A 17,670-nucleotide genomic window follows, 5' to 3' on the forward strand; every position below is an offset into this window, starting at 1 on the left:
TCTGTATCAGCACAACACTGTGCACAACATGATGTAGACTATTTGCTTTATGCTGTCAGCACCTCACTTGGAATGTAACAATTGCCAGTGACTGGAATGAATAATGTGTGCAGGGTGTAAGAAAGCAAAAGGGCAGCAACAAAACAATGGAATTATTTGATGTGTGTTTGTGTGTGTGGGGCCAAGACTCCCCGTGGGACTGGTGTGGATCTGCAAACTCACACTGCAGCATCAAGGCTTTAAGCATCAGCAGAATGTACATCGCACAGCTATGCTACCTACGTATATTAATTCTGCAGGGCTTTTATCTTAGGAATAGGATTCGAATGTATTTTTCTTTTAACTGAATAGATGTTTTCAATTTGGCATATTTTATTTGTTTGGCTTGATCAATTACGTTTTTTTTTATGATGACAACTCATCAAAAGTATATTTGACTGCGTGCTATTTGTGAATGTTCCAAAAATACCTCATGGAAATACAAAATTTTAATAGACTGTATAAATAACAATAATGATATATAACAATTATTATATATTATATAATTTATTAATAAATTAACAACATATCATCTAAAGCCCACAAAACGGTCTGTAAACACTAAAACCTGCTACACACTACTGCGTTCCGATGTTGGTCATGATGGGTTTGAGGGATGGTGTAGAAAGTTTGACAAACATTGTATTAGAGCAAAAAAACTCGTGCAAAGGTGTGTCTTTAAACAGCAGTGGTGCTGACTTGGTGATCCCACCCCCACCACCACATATATAAGCCAGACGCTCTCCTCTTGCTGCAGTCCTCAACATGAGTTTCACCGTGGAGAGCCAATTTTTCAGCCCGAGCGGGCTCCGTAAGGCTCGGCCAGCCTCGGTGTCCTCCAGTGGCTTCCACTCCCAGCGCCGTCGCCTCACCTACAGCAGCCAGCAGTCCTGCGGGGACAGCCTGGACGCCTTCAACGGGGACATGTCCCGCAGGAGCGAGAAGGAGATCCTGCAGGCGCTCAACGACCGCTTCGCCGGCTACATCGACAAGGTGCGCAGCCTAGAGATGCACAACCGCAACTTAGAAGCCGAAGCGGCAGCCCTGCGGCAGAGCCAGAGCGGGCGCGCCTCCGTGGGGGAGAACTACGAGCGGGAACTGGACGACCTCCGGGCTCTCATAGGGCAACTTAATAGAGAGAAAGGTCGCGCGGCTGTTGAGTACGAACGCCTGGAGGAAGACATCCAGCAGATGCGCACCCGTTTGGAAGACGAGACGCGCGGTCGCGAGGAGCTGGACGCGACAGTGCAGGCCATGAAGAAGTACGTAAACGAGTGCCAGATGACCCGAATGGATCTGGACAGGAAGCTCGGCGCCCTGGACGAGGAGGCTGCCTTCCTCAAGAAGAACCACGAAAAAGAAGTGGCCGAGCTCCTTGCTGAAATTCAAGGCGCACAGGTGTGGCATGGTATTCGATATCTTACTGTAAAATACTAGTCCTTAGTGCGCTGAGTTGTCTCAGTGTTGAGAAAAATAACTGCACTGGTATATTGACAAGTCATTGCACTAGTAGGATTTCAAATAAATGGCTTCCCTTACTTAGATGACCTTTGGTCTGCGTGACTCACCAAAAGTGGATGTGACCGGAGCTTTGCAGGAGATCCGCGCACAGCTTGACCGCCACGCGGGAAATAACGCCACCCAAGCCGAGGACTGGTTCAAAGGTAAGGCGGGTACTAGCGGGAGTAAAAGTTCCAAAACATTCTATTAAGGGGTTACAGGGGTAATGAGGTGTCAAAGTCATTTTAATTTCAGGCTGCATCCTGGTGCATTTAATGAATTCATGTATTATGTTGTTTTGATATCAGAAGTCATGAAAAATTGTGAAAAGCAAATAAGTGATTCTGTGAAACAATACACCTTGCATGCTGCAGTGTAGCACCAAATACCGCCAAGGAAGCCTTATTTCTTTTTCACCTGAAGTATTAGTGTATAAGTTGTTTAACCTTGAAGCTAAAACATCAACAAATACAGTATAATTGCTTCAAGGTCACAGTCAATGAATTCTCATCTAATTTTGTTGGTGTGGAAGTAGGCTATGACGAGTAACCTTCATCTCTTAACAATAACTTGATTGATATATGCACCAAATGTTTGCGCGTATATCTAGCCTGTCAGACCATTATTGTTGTTATTATTGGATAAATTGGTGAAGATGAAGCATTCAAGTATATTTAGAAGGCTCACATTGTATGGAAAGAAACACCCTGCTGATCTGTTTGGCACAAAACAACCACAGGTAGCAGAATGACCTTGTCTACTGTATGTGATGTCATGCTGACTGCAGCAGTGAGGCTCACTCATGCTTACAAGAGGAGAACTGGGCATGATGCTTTATCAGACACACTACAGAGTATGTGGGGAAGCGACATGAAAATGTGCTGTGTTTCTCCAATGCATCTTGTGACCAACCAAACATCTGGGCTGACTTTGTATAGTACGCATGGAGCGTCTAACAGAGGCAGCCAGATCCAATCAACATGCCATCCGGGGGACCCAAGAGGAAATCGTGGAATATCGTCGTCAGCTCCAGAGTCGCACCATCGAACTGGAGACTCTCCGAGGAACCAAGGAGTCGCTGGAGAGGCAGCGTATGGAGAGCGAGGACAGACACCGAGACGACCTTGATTCACTCCAGGCAGGACAACCACAAACATCTCAATAGAAGCAAGCAGAAGACAATGGTTTGCTAAAATTCCATGTCATAATCATGTGTTCATTCTGCAGGACACCATCAATCATTTGGACTCTGAGCTGAAAAACACCAAATGGGAGATGGCTAGCCAGCTAAAGGACTATCAGGAACTTCTGAATGTGAAGATGGCTCTAGATATTGAAATAGCGGCCTACAGGTTGGTGCCCTGATAAAATATTACATGTTGCTCATTCCATTTTTTCTGATAATCAAAGCTTCCATGTCCCCTAAACCAGGAAGCTTCTGGAGGGAGAAGAGAGTCGTCTTGTGTCAGACAGTCCCTACTCCTTCTTGGATCACAGACTTTCGGCACATCTAAAAGTGAAAGAAGATAAAGTGATTGTTCAAGAGCAGACAGATGAGACCCAGGTCACAGAGGTGACAGAGGAGGCAGAAGAGGAAGAAGAAGGTGAAGAGACTAAAGAAGAGGAGGAAGACAAAGAGGAAGAAGAGGAAGAAAACAAAGTAGAGGAAAAGGAGGACAAAATAGAGGAAGCAGGTGAACAAGGGATTGACAAATCATCAGAGAAAGTCCCTAATTCACCCAAGTCAAAATCACCAGAGAAAGACCCAAATTCTCCTCAGCCTAAATCTCCCCCAAAATCGCCAGAGTCCAAATCACCACCGGCTAAATCTCCAATTGCTAAATCACCAGAGAAAGTCCCAAAGTCTCCTCAGCCTAAATCTCCCCCAAAATCGCCAGAGTCCAAATCACCACCGCCTAAATCTCCCATTGCTAAATCACCAGAGAAAGTCCCAAAGTCTCCTCAGCCTAAATCTCCCCCAAAATCACCAGAGTCCAAATCACCCCCGGCTAAATCTCCCATTGCTAAATCCCCTGAAGAGTCACCCAAATCCAAATCTCCTCCAAACAAATCCCCACGGTCTAAATCCCCTCCTCCCAAGACACCTGAACCGTCTGAGAAGGTCAAACCAGCCCCTGCTGCCAAAGACGACACTAAAGAGGAGAAAAAAGACAAGCCAGAGCCTGTTAAAGATGAAAAGAGGGATCTACCAGTCAAAGAGGAAAAGGTAGGACAACCAGTAAAGGAGAAGGAGAACAAGGAGAAAGAAGCAGAGAATAAGAAGGATGACAAACCTGACGTGAAGAAAGACAGCCAAACAACTGTGGCTCCAAAGGAAGAAACTCCAAAACCTGCTGAGAGCAAAGCACCAACCTCCAAACCAAAGGAAGAGGCTCCTCCTCCCCCAGTTGAGGAGAAGCCCTCAACTCCTAAACCAGCCAAGGCAGAACCAGATAAGAAGCAAGAGGAGAAGCCTAAAATTGAGCCTGCGATACCAGAGAGCAAGAAACCAGAAGAGAAAAAGGAGATTAATAAAGGTGCTGATAACGCAGGGAAGAAAGAGACAGTGGCAAAATCTCCTGGCACAGAGTCCAAAGACAAAATGGAGAAGTGAAGCTTCAGCCAATTAAAAAAAAAAACTCTTCAGGTGAGAGCAGGAAGGATGCTCAAGTATAAGCAATTTTTGTTTTTATTGTGCTACTTCCAATGTACGTATGCTACCATGTTTATAGGCAAGCTCTTCAAGTGAATGTGACAATAATAAGTGCACTTTACCTGCACTAGCCTTCAAGGATGAGAAAATCATGATGCCCAAAAATATATTTCAACATAGTCTATACAAATATCCATATTACATTTGCTATGTTAGAACTTAGTAAGACAATCTTGGATGCTTGTGCACTTTAATGTTTGGCTTGACAGGTGAGATGTCTCACTCTGGCCCGCCATGCTCTGACAACACTTGACTGGCATGTGTATCAATAAACCTGATAAATATGCAACACAAAAGAAAAGAATAAAGAATGATAATATCTTGTGGTCTGCAGGGGAAGCTGTCATGCTAGCCTGATGTGAGGATTTGTTAAGGGAAGTTTGAAAGGTAGTAAATGCAGCAAAACTTGCCTGCATTGCAGTAGAAGGGGTGGAGACTGCAGCTACCCTCACATCTCACAAACCTCACTCATGTGTAAGTGAGGAGCGTCGTGACACCAGTCAATTTCCTCTTTGGTTGCATATTTCCATATTCTGTCTTAGATTTGAGTGTGTGCAACTAATAGAACGAAACACAAAGTCTATGTGACTGATTTGTCGTTTGTAGATTTATTCAATGAAAATGCTGTGCATGTATCACACAATGAGTGGGTGCACGTTTTATAAATAAAGCAGCAGTGAGGTGTAGCGACAACATGAAATGTGGTCAATTTAGACACCCAAAAACAGCCTAGACACATTTTCTTTTTTCAGGAAAATAAGGGATCAGTTTATTTTCAGCTCATATGATTATTTTAAATCTCTACAGCTTGTCTAAAATGCTTTAAGTCAAACATGATGAGTTAAAATTTGTAAAATGAATCACAAGTCAAATTTTAGCGATGACTGAAGAGGCCCAGAGGATGGTTGTATTTGAATGGCTTCAGACGATTTGGACCCCTGGGAGGGAAAAAAAAAAGAAGAGAAAAAAAAAAAAGACAGACAGTCAGATAAAAGTGGATGTCAGAGATCGGAGCATTTTATTCTGTTTAGTACACACTTGACAGTACGCAGGCACATCTTTTCGCGGGGGAACTCCCGTGGTCCTTCCACACCATCATCCTGTTCTTCAGTCTCCAGATAGACATCCAGACAGACACACAGGCGTGAAATCTGATTGGTCAAGAGCTGGTAGCCTGGACGTGGTCCCTGCAGTTCGTTTTTGAACACGTTCACCTCACTCTCCATGGCCTGGACCCAAACCACACGAGTCAGCTTGTTTTTAGTGTACGGGACATTAACAATAATCATAAAAAGCTTTTACCCGAAGGTTGTCATCAGCGCGTCCGCTGCGCTCCCCCTTCCAGTTGAGAGAGAGTGAGAAAAGAGGAGAGATTTCTGGGTAACGGGGATTCAGCACCACCGCAGCCTGCAGGCGAGCTACGAACATGAATACAAATATCATATGGGTTGAGAAATTTACATACAGGGGACCAAAATGTCGTGGAATAAAACAGCAGGTTTGATGGTTACCAGTGCCTCGCTCAACAACTCCAATAAAGTACATGTCAGTCTCTTTTGCTAGACCAGCATCAGTCACATGGCGTGTAAAAGTCAGGTCCTAGTAGAGAAGAGATGCATAATTAAATGACACAACTAAAAAAAAAAAAAAAACACTCACAATGCCGCTATCAAGCATTCAGACTGGAGCGTGTGTCCATACCATGTACTCCTCGTGGGTGATGGTGGTCCATTGAGCTAACCGGGAAATAATCTTAGCTGGAAAGAGGTGCAAACACTCACTGGTGACGGGGATGATGTTGTGCTCTGTTGGAGAGAAGAACAACCTCAGCCTCGATTGAAGAGATCTTCATTCGGACCACTTGTGCACAATTAATGGTAGCTTGAACCTACCTAATGAAGCAAACTGCTTATGCAGAGCCAAGCGGGACAGGACCCGCCCCCTCAGAAGCTTCATGGTGTTCTCCATATGGCTAGCGCTCAAAGAGCTGCCCACAAGCACACCCTGGAGAAACGGGCAATAAGACGCGAGACTTAAATCAACCATCTTCTCTTACAAGGAGAGATGTCCATGGTGCTTATACAAGAAACATGTAAAATATTGGAAATGTCACATGCATACAGCACAGCACTCACATCTGAGGTATCACTGGGAAAATGCAGCCCTCCAAGATTCTGGACCCACTTGTAGGGATGACCCAGCTCCTCCACGTAGTCAACAAAAGAAACAATACTGGGGAGGTAACGTCACATTTGTAAATCGTACCGAACTAAATTGTTTGACAAGACTGCTTAGAACTGCCACGGCCTCCTTACCCGACTTTATCAAACTGATAACGGTTGGCTGGATTGGGTGTTTCTCTTCCATGATCGTTGGAGTACAAACAGCTGAGAAGGGTCTCGGATTCGACCAGCGCCCTACAAAGGCAGTGCTCATTGTTAGCAGTGGAGAGGTGAAAGCTTAAATCTATACGCAAATGTGAACCTACCCTGCACTGATGGCTGTGGTGAGGTCTGTGGCTGCAGAAATCTTGGCTTTGACTGTCATGATGTTGAGATTTATCAGGTAGTAGAAGTACAGATTGAGGACGCTGCCATCTGCAAAGACAAATTGGTAATTAGTACATTCCAAAGTCAACTCGATACTAGGATCATCTATGCTCGGACCTCCTCGTGCATCAAACAGGATGCGCTTGTGATGACGCACAATGGAGTCATAATGACCTTCAGGACATACCAAGCGATGCGTGAAGCTGGCAGACGACAGCTGATCAGAGGTAAGGTGTGAGAGAGCTCAGCAGTTAGACAAAGAGCACTCATGAGAAAATATGCTTGCAGCACCTTGAATTGCTGTATAAGCACAAATATGAGCGCACCCCCCCCCCCCCTTTAGGGTAAGTAAAACCTGCAATGCAGCTCTATATGTGCACCTTTAGTCACCAGCAGAAGGCACGCAAAATTCAAGTGTGATATCTAAGCACAACTGTTAATTCTCACTTTTCCCACCACACACAAAGGGTAATTTGTGATTTTAAATGACATGGGGAGAGCTTGTCCTCATCGAATTTTGCGTAGACTTGGCATTTCAAGGCATCAATAGTGTGATATGAATTACCTTTACATTTCAGGTCAAAAGAGAGGGACAGTGGGTGCCTCTTGAGCATCTCTCGTCTTTTGTCATCCAGGTGGCCACCTGCAGTTGACCGTCTCCTCTTCTGCAAAGTGCATAATATGCTGTTTTAATGTCGCAGTACAGAAACCTTTTAGTTGACAAAACATATCACACCTTAGCTATCTAATTTTAGAGAAACTGATGACACGAAAGTTTCTGAGATACTTCATGTATAAAGAAATATATATTGTCATTCCATTAAAGTGTGGTTAGGGCGAAGCTACTCAGCCATTCCTGGCAAAACAAACATAAACCGAAAATCTGTCAGCTAGCAGCCATTCTGATACAGAAAGCCATCAACATTCCTTCTCTGTCCTCAGTGCGACAGTTGGAGCTTCAGGGGACACGTTGTGACAGTCGCAGGGATGCGAATCTGACCTCACCAACCCGTGTGTGCCTAAGATGAGCCGAGCCTCACCGTTTTTTCCTGCTCCTCCTCTGCGTCCGAGTCACTGTCATCATCTGCATGACATAGAACGAGTGCGTTGATAAAATAGCAGTGCAGGTTTCTTGTTTTGTTTGCACATAAGTGGTACACAATGACAAGCACATCTACTGACATTCACCTTGAGAATCCTCTGGAGGTTTGGACATAGCCTTGGCCTCATCCACATCCCCGCTGATTGTTACAACCAAGTTCTTGTCTGGATGAAAACAAAATCACTCAGAGTAGACTTTGTCCTCCAAACTCCAGGTATAGGAACAAATATAAAAGAGTGGCCTGTATTCCACTGTGTAAGAGAAGCTTCCTCACCGCATGCTTGTCCGTATGCGTTGGCTTGAACAAAAAGGACGTAGAGGGGTGGTGGCAAGTGCTGAGCAACCTCGGTGTGCTTCTGAGTCTGTTCAACAGGCACGGCAAGGTACTCTTGCACCGGGAGGGAGGCCTTGGCAAAGAAGAGGGCGCAATAATCACAATGGCACTCAGGGAATACAAAAACAAACCTATACAAACAGACTGTTGATGTACAATCCAAGATAAGCCTAAAATATCTTGTATCCATTTACCGGCCTAGCTACAACAAATGGGACTTATACCTGCATGATGGCATTCAGGCCAGGCTGCAAACTCCTCAGATGTTCCTTCTTAACCTCAATACTCTTCTGGATCTTCTCTTTGGTGGCCTGAGACTCTTTGTATGTCTCGGCCAACCTGCATCAATCAGTAATTAAACTTTCCGTATGTAGAAATTTTGAGGCATCGTGCATTAAATGAGCTGTGGTGTACAAAAAGTTTGAGTACCTTTTTCTCTGTTCAAGCTCCCAGTCTAACCGTGCCAGTGTGAGCTGGTGCGGATCATTTTTGGTGAGTTGTGGCCTGGAAATTTCCTGCGGTGCATCCTTGTAAAACTCTTCCTCGGTCACGAGTTCTATTTCCTCATGCTGAGACCTGTGACGACAACATAGACGCTAATTAAGTCGCATTTTGCAAGACACTTTCAAAAGATAAGACAACAAGTTAAAGTAAGAATAACACTTTATATCTTCACTTGACTATAGCTTTCTCTAAAATGGATTAAAGGTTAAGAAGGTATTTCATGCTTACTTGAATTCCAAACATTTGCTGATTTCCTTCTGAAGATGCAGGACTTCATAAAGAAGATTCTGCAACTGGAGGTGAAGCACATCCACTTTCTGCTTTGCCTGTGGAGCATAAAACAATTTTCACCGTCACACTGCATGCCAATGACCAACAATAATATGTAAGTCTAAATGAGTGCTCAAGTACTCAATGTGCTTACCTCATGCGTCTGGTCTCTGCCTCTTTTGAGACGCATGTGAGCCAGACGGTTGAGTTTTTTCAAAGTCATAAAGTGGTTGCAGCTCTCCAAGCGTTTCCGCTCAACTTCAGCGCACTGCAAGACACATTGCCAGTGAGTTGCTTTTCAGGGTTAAAAAGAAATTAGTACACAGGTAGATGATGTGCCTACACGTTATTCCCAGAACACTCAACCTACAATTAACTGATTAAGAGAACAGAATTGATTTTGTATCTCACCCCTTCCTTTGCCCCACTGGCTTTGAGCTTCTGTATTTCACCCATCAGTGTGGCCAAACCTTCACAGGATTCTTTAAACTGGAGGAAGTCGTCCTCAGGGTCCCGGCCATCCAGTTCCACCTCCTCATTGTAGACACGTACATCCTAGAAATATACATACAAATACTTAGTTGAGTCAACGGTGGTAAGTATGCCCCAAAAGCTCTGATCATGGAAATCCAAGGTAAACTAATCTCAAGCAGTGGGACTTCTCTACGCTTTTGTGACTTCCTCAGCAACACATGAACCATTTGCTTAACACAAAAAGTGCCCAGTGCAATAATGATATTATGTGCGTTATCAGCGCTTAAAAATTTATGCAAATAGAAATCTAGTGCAAAAGGTTTCTGAGCTCATTCAATTTACCTGCTGATCTCCGTCACCTCTGCCTCGCTTCACCTCTGGAGTTCCTGCTTCGTTGCGAAGAACCTTCGCTTTTCGCTTTTTGAGTGCGTCGGAAGACATTTGTAAGCTGGATGGAATCAAATATTTTATAATGTGAGCGACAAAAAAAGAAAAAAAAAAAGAACTTCATTCAATGCCACGGATTTTTATGCTAACAATGCAGGGACGGCCGGGATAGTTAGCTAGCACGCTTAACTCGCTTTAACAGTAGCACGTTTTGCTTAGGTTGACGGTTTATAGAGCCTTTTTCAGTTCAAAATAAATAATATAGCAACAGACACATACAGGTAAGACTTCTACATACACCTACGTACCTGTATGATGTGCAGGAATATAAAGGCGAAATTCTCACATCGAGCGCATTCTGAAGTACGGAACTGCAAACGGAAGCTGTTCAGGGCCAAAAACCTCGACATTTCGAAGCGAGCTGTCCTCTACTGCCACCTATAGGACAGTGATCACAATAAACTACAGTCTGCAGTACATTAAGTCGTTTTAAACACTTTTACAATAGTTCAGTGTGAGCACATTTTGCGTAAATATTTTCTAATTTCAACTTTAAAGTACTTTTAGGGCGTTTTAACATCTATAACTCAATAGAAATAAATGTATATTTGGTCAAATTCCTGTTCCTTTATTTTATGCACATTGGAGCATCTCAGTTTATAAATATTGTGGACATTAAAATGCGATTGTGGTTTGAATAGAAATCCCAATATCCTTTAATTCGTATGTTATTTGTTATGACTATGACCACTTTACTTGGAAAACAAAGGGCTGACATTCTTGCCATATACAATGACTTTTAAAATATAGGGAAATCACTTTTTTTTATGGAAAATCATTTATTTGCAACTCCACATAGTTTTAACAAGTATACAATAATTATTGTGACACTAGCTAATGGAATCACACACACAAAATAGAACATTTACTGTACCTAAATTTTACATGATAACCGGTATTTAAAATCACTTGGCCATATCTATCAGACTCTGCAGAGATGTGGGAACCCACGTCTTTTCTCCTTGCACGAATACCACACCCCTGTCTATGTAGATGACAATACGCCCGAATGTGTACAGCTGTTTGCCCTCATGCCGTTTGGCCACTATGGGCATGAACACAATGTTGTTCTCCTCAGCCTTGGTCTGGATGAGATCTTTGAAGTTTGTGGGTACACTAACACTGGCACCCCTGTGAGCGACACTCTCCGCATCCCTGCGCTCTTGCATGGCTTCATAGTGGAAGTCCTTTCTTCTCTCTGTCTGAGTGAGATATGCAATGTTTTCTCTCGCACCTGGTTGCATGTATCCACCTGTGGGTACACACAAAGCACACTAAGTTGTCATGTCATGTCTCCGACTCTTAATATTTCATGAAATAAATCCAGACACGGACTTGTACCGCTACGCATTTCCTGAAACCCACCCATGCCCGAAGATACTGCACGGTTCATGATGTCCAACGCTTCATTAAACTTGTCTTTTATGACTGTCTGTGACAACAAGACATCACTGAACATGGTCTTCCAACCGAGGTACCATTTGGTGATTTCCTCATAATTAGGACTGTTGCTCAGCCATGAACACAGGACCTTTTGTGAACAGACCAAACAAAGTCAAATATGAGTTAGAAGTTATGTTGCTCCATTGCTTTACTTGTGAGAGTTCCTTACTTGCAGCCATTTTGGAAAGAAGTTTTTGTCCAGCAGGGAGACCAGACTAGATGGTGACAGCATTCCCTCCCAGTCTATCACCCAGTTAAAGGGCTCCATTTGCTGCTGGTGAGGGTTGATAACCAGCTCCTCCAGACAAAGCGCTGTAAGAGAGAGGCCAGATGTAATCAAACGTTAACGTCAGAAAAAGAATAGGGGGTAAAAAAGGCGAGAAAGTGAAGAGGGGAGACGCTTACCTAATTTAGGGATGATATTTTTCACCATGAAGGCCTCCCAAGCTCCAAGGCTAAAAACATCTTTCCATGGTTGCAGGATGAGGCGTGCTGAGGCATCACTGGGGTGCCACCGCTGCAAAGCATTAGCTAGTTTGCTCCTGATGGGTGCGTATAAAGGTTCAAGACGCGATTGGAGAAGAGGCAGCCAAGGGTGGATCCATGAGTGAATGGGCACCGTGTCTGTTAAGGGGTTCCACGCATCCACCTGGTAATCACAAAACACAATTGAGAGGTGCAGACACAAAGTAAAATGTCATATCAGATTATACACTGAACACAAAATCAAATTTTATTTGGATAGCACTTTTCAAATATTAAAAATGCAATACAAAGTGCTCTACTATACACAAAGAAAAAACAGTAAAAAGAAATACGCAGAAAAACACCTTTCCCAACGCCACAATATAGAGTTAACGTAAATATGTCTTGCCTCTCTCTGCAGCCGCGGTAAAACAAGCTGCTCAAGCAAATAATCTGAGATCCAAAGCGGAAGAAGAGAAGACCACAGTTCAACGCAGTCCACCATTGGCCCAACCATGCGAGGCTGCCAACCGGAGACGCAGGACCGCATCACTGGGATCCACACTTCCCACAGCAGCCTGGAACAACACACACACGTGGCATCAAAACAAGTTGAGGCCATTTCATGTGTTTGCTTTTACCTGTGGTAAGGGTCCATGTTTGAATCTTGCCCATTATTGAGAAGGTTTCTAGATTCGAGAATTACCCTCCACTTACCAACCTCTTCAAGGCAATAAGAAGAGTCCTGAAACAAACAAAAACAAAGTCTGACAGGAGCAAATCAAAGATACCAGCCTACTTGATAACAAGTGAAAGGAGTAACACACCTTCAATGGATTCCAGGAAAAAAGTTTTTCTTTGAGTAAGGGATGAACTACAGCTACAGCCAAGTCAGCCAAACCCATCGTCTTGTATTCCTCATAATAGTCTGTCTGTAAAGTCTCAAAGATGCGAGCGCACTCCTGAAGGAAACAAAATGAAGAACATATTTTCAATAAGGATAATTGCACTGATTGTCAGTCCTGTGGGTTGCTCAATTAAAAATAATAAAATAACATACCTGCAAAGTGGGTCCCTCGCCTGGTGCTGTGTCTCCAGAAGGGAAACGATCCACCAATGCCAGCACCGCTTCCATTCTACGGATGGCGTCTTGTTCTTCTTCCAACCTGGTCTGCAGCGCCTGAGACTCATGGCTCAGCGAGACAACCACATCTTTCTCATGCTGCAATCGGCGGGCCGACTACACAAGACCGCAAAACAGATGTTGGTATGTGATACGTTTTGGATGAAGTGTTTATCTGTAAGAAGCTTGCTTGTACCTGTAATATGTCTTGTTCCGTAAGGTCAATCAAAAGTTGAAGGTTATGTTCAAGCTCAGGAAGTGCAAAGCCGGATCCCTTCTGATCCCGCATGGCCGTGCTTGGCGGACCGTCTTCTGGCATGCTGTGCTTGTTGGACATCTGGCTGTAGCTGGAATATACCTTTTGCTCTCTTCCAGTCATATCGATGACCTAAACATGGGAAGATATGTCTGAGGTGGGGAGCGTCCTTGTAGACTATATTTACTTGCAATATCAAGGAGTGGTTTTCTACACATCATTCTATTGCTGATACAGCAAGTCTCAAATAAAAAGGGTTAATTAGTTCACCTTGACTTGTGCCAGCTGTCCAGCAGATGTTCCTGTGCTGCGCCCGGCAAGTTTGCCTGTAGCCTTCAGTTCCTCCACAGTTTTGTAGGAGTACTTGGGTTTCTTCCTTGCTCCGGTGGCTGCTGGATCTTTACGCCACTGACCTAGTTCCTTCTGAAACTCCTAAAGAGACAGATGATTTAGAATGTCATAACAACGTAAGGTTACTTTCAATTGCTAAGACAATTGAGGGTGAAGATCTGAATGCCAAGACCATTGGCATGTTACCTTTTCTTCCTCCTCGTCCGAGTCAACTACAGGAAAATCTTGAAGACTTTGTACGGTTCGTTCATTGCCATAAGCACCCACGGCTCCTTTTCCTTTCCGCACCTTTGCCTCAATAGGATTGACGATACCTGGAGGATTAATAAAACAAATGGTCACAAACTGTGCATCTCAGTCCTCCTCAAACCAAAAACTAAGTACCCATAATTCTGCACACCTTGCGCGTTCTTGCCCAAGCCTCTGCCTGGTTGATAGCCCATTTTCTGCAGCAGCTTTTGACCAATTCCCTTCGTGTGTTTCTCCCAGGTACCAATTCCTTGTCCAGTTTGGATACCCCCTGCAAACCTTTGAGACTGGTTTCCACGGAAATTACCCTGGAAAAACAAAAAAGCAGTGCTTCTCAACTGTTGTCATCCCGGGAGCCGCATCTTACTATTGCTGCAAAGTCACAACCAGTTTTCCACAAGTTAAGAACAATAAAACACTGTTTGTTTTACTGTACTATACAAACCTGTTAGAATATACAACTCAGTGAATAACAAACACTTTATCAAACTGTAATTTACCTTTTGAAGCTTTTTAGTTGTTAGCACTCGAGGCGGCGGTGGTGCAGAAGGAATGTCATCATCAGAATCATCAGGACCTTCTTCTTCTTCTTCTTGCTGTTTCTCATCGGAGGCAGTTTTTCTTAATCCCGCACTCACAAAGTTCACTGGAGCAGTGTAGTCTTTAGCTCTAGAAAAACAATTGATTTAACAATTTACTCTTTGAAAACGAGTTGTTGTTTGCTCCCTCCAAATGATTATCGTGGATTGATGTGGCTCAGCATGGAAACAGCGCCATGACTTACCTCTTGCCTCCAAATTGGGGTCTCTCGTCCTCGTCAGAGTCCCCTTCCGCCCAGATGCCATAAGTCATTTGCTCCTTGGTCTGTCTGTGTCTGCGGCGGTCTGGGTTGAACTCATTGGCCAAATCCCAATCTGTGATTTCAAATTTTTCAATATCTACACCATCTTCCTCTGCATCCCTCCGTCCATACAGGTGTGACATTGACATTCTGAAAAGAACGATGAAACAAACCCAGGGAAACAACCGGGGACAAGATTAAAAACATTACAAATGTATTGAGAGCATGCACGTGAACATCCATTATATTCATATCCAAAATAACTTACATTTTGTTGTTTCAATCAGAAATGTTACAAATCAAGAACCTCGCATATATCTGAATTATTTTCTAACAGTAGACGTCATTAGGAACCCGCATATAAATAAAACCGGCGTTTTGATGTATCAGTAAAAAGACATTAAACGACAACCACTTACTTTTAACTCGCATTACCTATTTCTATACGGAATAAATGATTGTTCTTTCTTGTGGCATCAAAAATAGTCCGATGGCTAACGTTAACTAGCTTCTAAGTGCACCGCACACGGGAACACTCTGAGTACTTCCGGGGGAATAAAATATTTACGCTATTGACCACCGTTTTGATATTAAAATGTAGTCGTAATTCATGGTACACAAACGACCACTCATCACATTTCGTAAATATTCTAGTTTAAATATAAATAATAAATAATAAATAATGAAATTAAATATAACGTAAATATTATTTGCTCCCGGATCAGACATCACTCCGGAAGTAGAAAACTGGTGTCACACAAAAATATACCCTGCGCCACTAACAGTCTAAGCGTATGAAAGAAAACGCAAAACCGGCATTTATTCGTTGCATATTCATATTTGAATTAATTAAGATGTCTGACATAGACGGTGAATGGCAAGTGCAACGTCGACGAAAAGGCGCATCCAGAAGTTTGAAGTCGTTCCAAAGATGTCCATCCCACTGCATTGAACCACTGGATGTTGGGAAGACTCTTAAAAGAATCAGAGAAACTGTGTAAGATGTGTTAACGGAGCTATAACTTTAATTTATTCAATCATTTCAGACTTCTATACTAATTGTCATTCTCTGCAGGGCTGAAATGAGATGCGAAGGGTTTTGGAAAGAATGGAATGGTGAGTGTCCCTTGAATAAAGATAAAAGTTATTTCTCATTATTCCTCCTACTAAGATACCAAAACAACAGATTAGATTCACCATTATTGTCTCTGATTATGTCACCAGAGCAGATGCTGGCAGCGGTGTCATTGAACCAAAAGGACAAGGAGGTCTCTACAGGCCAGCTGCAAGAGAGTTTAGATGCCAAAATATGTCCACTTGAATGTGTGTGTTACGGACTGGGCACCTTTTCTTCATGCGTGTCTGCTCGTTATCAGCTTGCAGTAATGCTCCTTCTTCTGGATGCAGCAATGGTGAAAGTATATGTTGATGTGGTCAGTTGTGTATGTCAATGTATACTAACCTAACTGAATGTGCCTCTCCTAGATTCCATTAAAAGACTGTTTTGTTTTTGATCCTGCTTTCTCCCATGGAGAAAAAGATGTACTCCGAGAGTTGGGCCTGACTGTACTAACAGATAATGAGGTTGGTATACTCAGGCATGCATAGTTAGGCATGTGATTATTTATTAACTTAGAATTTTCACCCTCTGACATGCAGGAAGGGAAACGACTGGCTACAAAATCTACGCTTTTTTATCTCATGCATTGTGGGAAAGCCTTGTACAACAACCTCTTGTGGAAGAACTGGAGTCCAAAATGTCTGCCATTTGTGGTAATAATCGGAAACAGCTTTGGTGGCATGAGGGAGAGGTTTGTACAATACGTATTGGATTGGAAATAGGATTGTAATTTTTATTAATTTGTTTTTTTCCCATCCATCCGAACAGAATGATTGAAAGAGAGTTCAAGCGGGACTACAGCTTCATCAGCCAGGCAGTGACTATGTGTGAGGAGAAAAAACTGAACTGTCCATCTCATCTGACTGACATCTTTAGTGACACTGCACTCATGACCTTTAATTATAGCAAACTAAACGCTCTCAATTCGTCTACCTGGACAGAGCCACCTGAGCCACATTATCAGCACTGCTCTGATTTGGAAATAATACAAAAAGAATCGCAGAATGGAGAAAGGACATGAACTACTGGATTCACCTCCATCGAAACTGTCCAACTCTGGCCCGCGGGCCAAATTTTGCCCTTTGTGCAATTATATTTGGCCCGTGAAGAAAAATTGTGCATTGACTTTGTGTTGATACAATTGCAAATTGTCTTAATTTTTAAAAAATAGATATGTTGCTATTTTTTTTTCAATTACCATTCATCTTTTTAAAAATAAACAGTTTTTACTAGTCTCTGATTTCGAAACTAGTTGGTCATCAGTTTGTTATTTAGCCTATATTCTGTATATAATGAGACATTGATACATCTATTTGGGTTGACAGTCATAATGGCCCTCCGAAGGAAACTATGATTACGATGCGGCCCACGACAAAAAAATAATTTGACACCCCTGTTTTAAAGGGTGGGGAAGTGCTTTCCCATAGTGTACCTCAGGGCGGGATGGCCCGCTCCTGTTCATCCCCTTTCTGCTTCCCCTTGGAAATATGCGCTCATGGCCTTCTTTACCACTGCTATGCCAACGCCCAGCTTCATCATCATCAAAGTCATTTTAATTTGATATTAAAATATATATCACTGAGGAGAAATGAGATGGACCTGTTTGAGACTGACTTCAGTGCTCGTGCACCCTGGCAAAAGTTAGTATCTAAAACAGGACCTCTGTAGTTGTTTTAGCTTTATAGTAAATATGAGCAAAAAGACAGAAAAGGAAACTTGAACGTAGCAGTTTCTGTTGCACCTATCTTGGGATTTTGGGGATAATAAAATAGGTGTGGTTTCCTCAGTATACCTGTTTTATGTGTTTGACAGGAGTTGGAGAAAACAGGGTGTGTGTAGGCTTCCGTAATTACAGTTAACGTTTGATCACAAAAGCTAGCTGCAAAACGC

The 17,670-nt window shown here is 43.0% G+C and overlaps 4 protein-coding genes across 6 annotated transcripts; 2 read left to right on the plus strand and 2 right to left on the minus strand.

The window, feature by feature from the left end:
* Nucleotides 1-800: 800 nt before the first annotated feature.
* Nucleotides 801-4,603, plus strand: LOC148397938 (neurofilament heavy polypeptide-like). Its single transcript, XM_088376833.1, has 5 exons — nucleotides 801-1,437; nucleotides 1,583-1,703; nucleotides 2,478-2,677; nucleotides 2,767-2,891; nucleotides 2,971-4,603. Exons 1-5 carry the CDS (start codon nucleotides 805-807, stop codon nucleotides 4,151-4,153), a joined length of 2,262 nt encoding a protein of 753 aa, XP_088232959.1. The 5' UTR covers nucleotides 801-804; the 3' UTR covers nucleotides 4,154-4,603.
* A 382-nt stretch (nucleotides 4,604-4,985) lies between these two features.
* thoc5 (THO complex 5) lies at nucleotides 4,986-10,332 on the minus strand. Its single transcript, XM_088376834.1, has 20 exons — nucleotides 10,181-10,332; nucleotides 9,828-9,933; nucleotides 9,423-9,566; nucleotides 9,166-9,279; nucleotides 8,970-9,067; nucleotides 8,667-8,813; nucleotides 8,462-8,576; nucleotides 8,178-8,310; nucleotides 7,990-8,067; nucleotides 7,842-7,885; nucleotides 7,367-7,466; nucleotides 6,741-6,849; nucleotides 6,568-6,669; nucleotides 6,388-6,484; nucleotides 6,145-6,256; nucleotides 5,954-6,057; nucleotides 5,764-5,851; nucleotides 5,555-5,670; nucleotides 5,291-5,481; nucleotides 4,986-5,190 (listed from the first exon to the last, which is right to left on the minus strand). The coding sequence occupies exons 2-20, from the start codon at nucleotides 9,924-9,926 to the stop codon at nucleotides 5,127-5,129; spliced, it is 2,055 nt and encodes a 684-aa protein (XP_088232960.1). The 5' UTR covers nucleotides 9,927-9,933; nucleotides 10,181-10,332; the 3' UTR covers nucleotides 4,986-5,126.
* A 347-nt stretch (nucleotides 10,333-10,679) lies between these two features.
* Nucleotides 10,680-15,225, minus strand: tfip11 (tuftelin interacting protein 11). 3 transcript variants are annotated; one of them, XM_088377434.1, is made up of 15 exons: nucleotides 15,080-15,225; nucleotides 14,604-14,810; nucleotides 14,320-14,488; nucleotides 13,971-14,127; nucleotides 13,757-13,884; nucleotides 13,490-13,651; nucleotides 13,160-13,351; nucleotides 12,901-13,080; nucleotides 12,668-12,802; nucleotides 12,482-12,585; nucleotides 12,250-12,418; nucleotides 11,781-12,024; nucleotides 11,545-11,687; nucleotides 11,298-11,463; nucleotides 10,680-11,184 (listed from the first exon to the last, which is right to left on the minus strand). In XM_088377434.1, exons 2-15 carry the CDS (start codon nucleotides 14,807-14,809, stop codon nucleotides 10,838-10,840), a joined length of 2,502 nt encoding a protein of 833 aa, XP_088233560.1. In that variant the 5' UTR covers nucleotide 14,810; nucleotides 15,080-15,225; the 3' UTR covers nucleotides 10,680-10,837. The 3 variants fall into 3 exon arrangements, with proteins under 3 accessions (XP_088233560.1, XP_088233561.1, XP_088233562.1); XM_088377435.1 differs by having other exon boundaries at nucleotides 14,929-15,203; XM_088377436.1 differs by having other exon boundaries at nucleotides 15,096-15,199.
* A 169-nt stretch (nucleotides 15,226-15,394) lies between these two features.
* On the plus strand, nucleotides 15,395-17,004 carry srrd (SRR1 domain containing). The gene is made up of 6 exons (XM_088377450.1): nucleotides 15,395-15,657; nucleotides 15,736-15,776; nucleotides 15,885-16,072; nucleotides 16,146-16,244; nucleotides 16,320-16,471; nucleotides 16,549-17,004. The coding sequence occupies exons 1-6, from the start codon at nucleotides 15,455-15,457 to the stop codon at nucleotides 16,799-16,801; spliced, it is 936 nt and encodes a 311-aa protein (XP_088233576.1). The 5' UTR covers nucleotides 15,395-15,454; the 3' UTR covers nucleotides 16,802-17,004.
* The last annotated feature ends 666 nt before the right edge of the window (nucleotides 17,005-17,670 follow it).

The sequence above is a fragment of the Syngnathus floridae genome, chromosome 5 (genome assembly GCF_059516105.1).
Source record: "Syngnathus floridae isolate MCC-2025c chromosome 5, RoL_Sflo_1.0, whole genome shotgun sequence".
Classification (NCBI taxonomy): domain Eukaryota; kingdom Metazoa; phylum Chordata; class Actinopteri; order Syngnathiformes; family Syngnathidae; genus Syngnathus; species Syngnathus floridae.

Bases quoted from the DNA above. Each gene is read 5' to 3' on its own strand.
- thoc5 (XM_088376834.1), bottom strand. From the start codon at position 9,926: ATGTCTTCCGACGCACTCAAAAAGCGAAAAGCGAAGGTTCTTCGCAAC. The intron at 8,068-8,177 runs GTGAGGAAGCTT...GTTTTCATCCAG, and splicing joins CGCATACGGACAAGCATGCG to ACAAGAACTTGGTTGTAACA. The intron at 6,850-7,366 runs GTAATTCATATC...TTGTCTTTGCAG, and splicing joins TTTTGACCTGAAATGTAAAG to ATGGCAGCGTCCTCAATCTG.
- tfip11 (XM_088377434.1), bottom strand. From the start codon at position 14,809: ATGTCAATGTCACACCTGTATGGACGGAGGGATGCAGAGGAAGATGGT. The intron at 14,489-14,603 runs GTAAGTCATGGC...TTGTTTTTCTAG, and splicing joins CCCCAATTTGGAGGCAAGAG to AGCTAAAGACTACACTGCTC. The intron at 13,885-13,970 runs GTGTGCAGAATT...TTAATCCTCCAG, and splicing joins CTTGGGCAAGAACGCGCAAG to GTATCGTCAATCCTATTGAG.
- srrd (XM_088377450.1), top strand. From the start codon at position 15,455: ATGAAAGAAAACGCAAAACCGGCATTTATTCGTTGCATATTCATATTT. The intron at 15,658-15,735 runs GTAAGATGTGTT...CATTCTCTGCAG, and splicing joins AAAAGAATCAGAGAAACTGT to GGCTGAAATGAGATGCGAAG. The intron at 16,245-16,319 runs GTTGGTATACTC...TCTGACATGCAG, and splicing joins CTGTACTAACAGATAATGAG to GAAGGGAAACGACTGGCTAC.
- LOC148397938 (XM_088376833.1), top strand. From the start codon at position 805: ATGAGTTTCACCGTGGAGAGCCAATTTTTCAGCCCGAGCGGGCTCCGT. The intron at 1,704-2,477 runs GTAAGGCGGGTA...GACTTTGTATAG, and splicing joins AGCCGAGGACTGGTTCAAAG to TACGCATGGAGCGTCTAACA. The intron at 2,892-2,970 runs GTTGGTGCCCTG...CCCCTAAACCAG, and splicing joins ATTGAAATAGCGGCCTACAG to GAAGCTTCTGGAGGGAGAAG.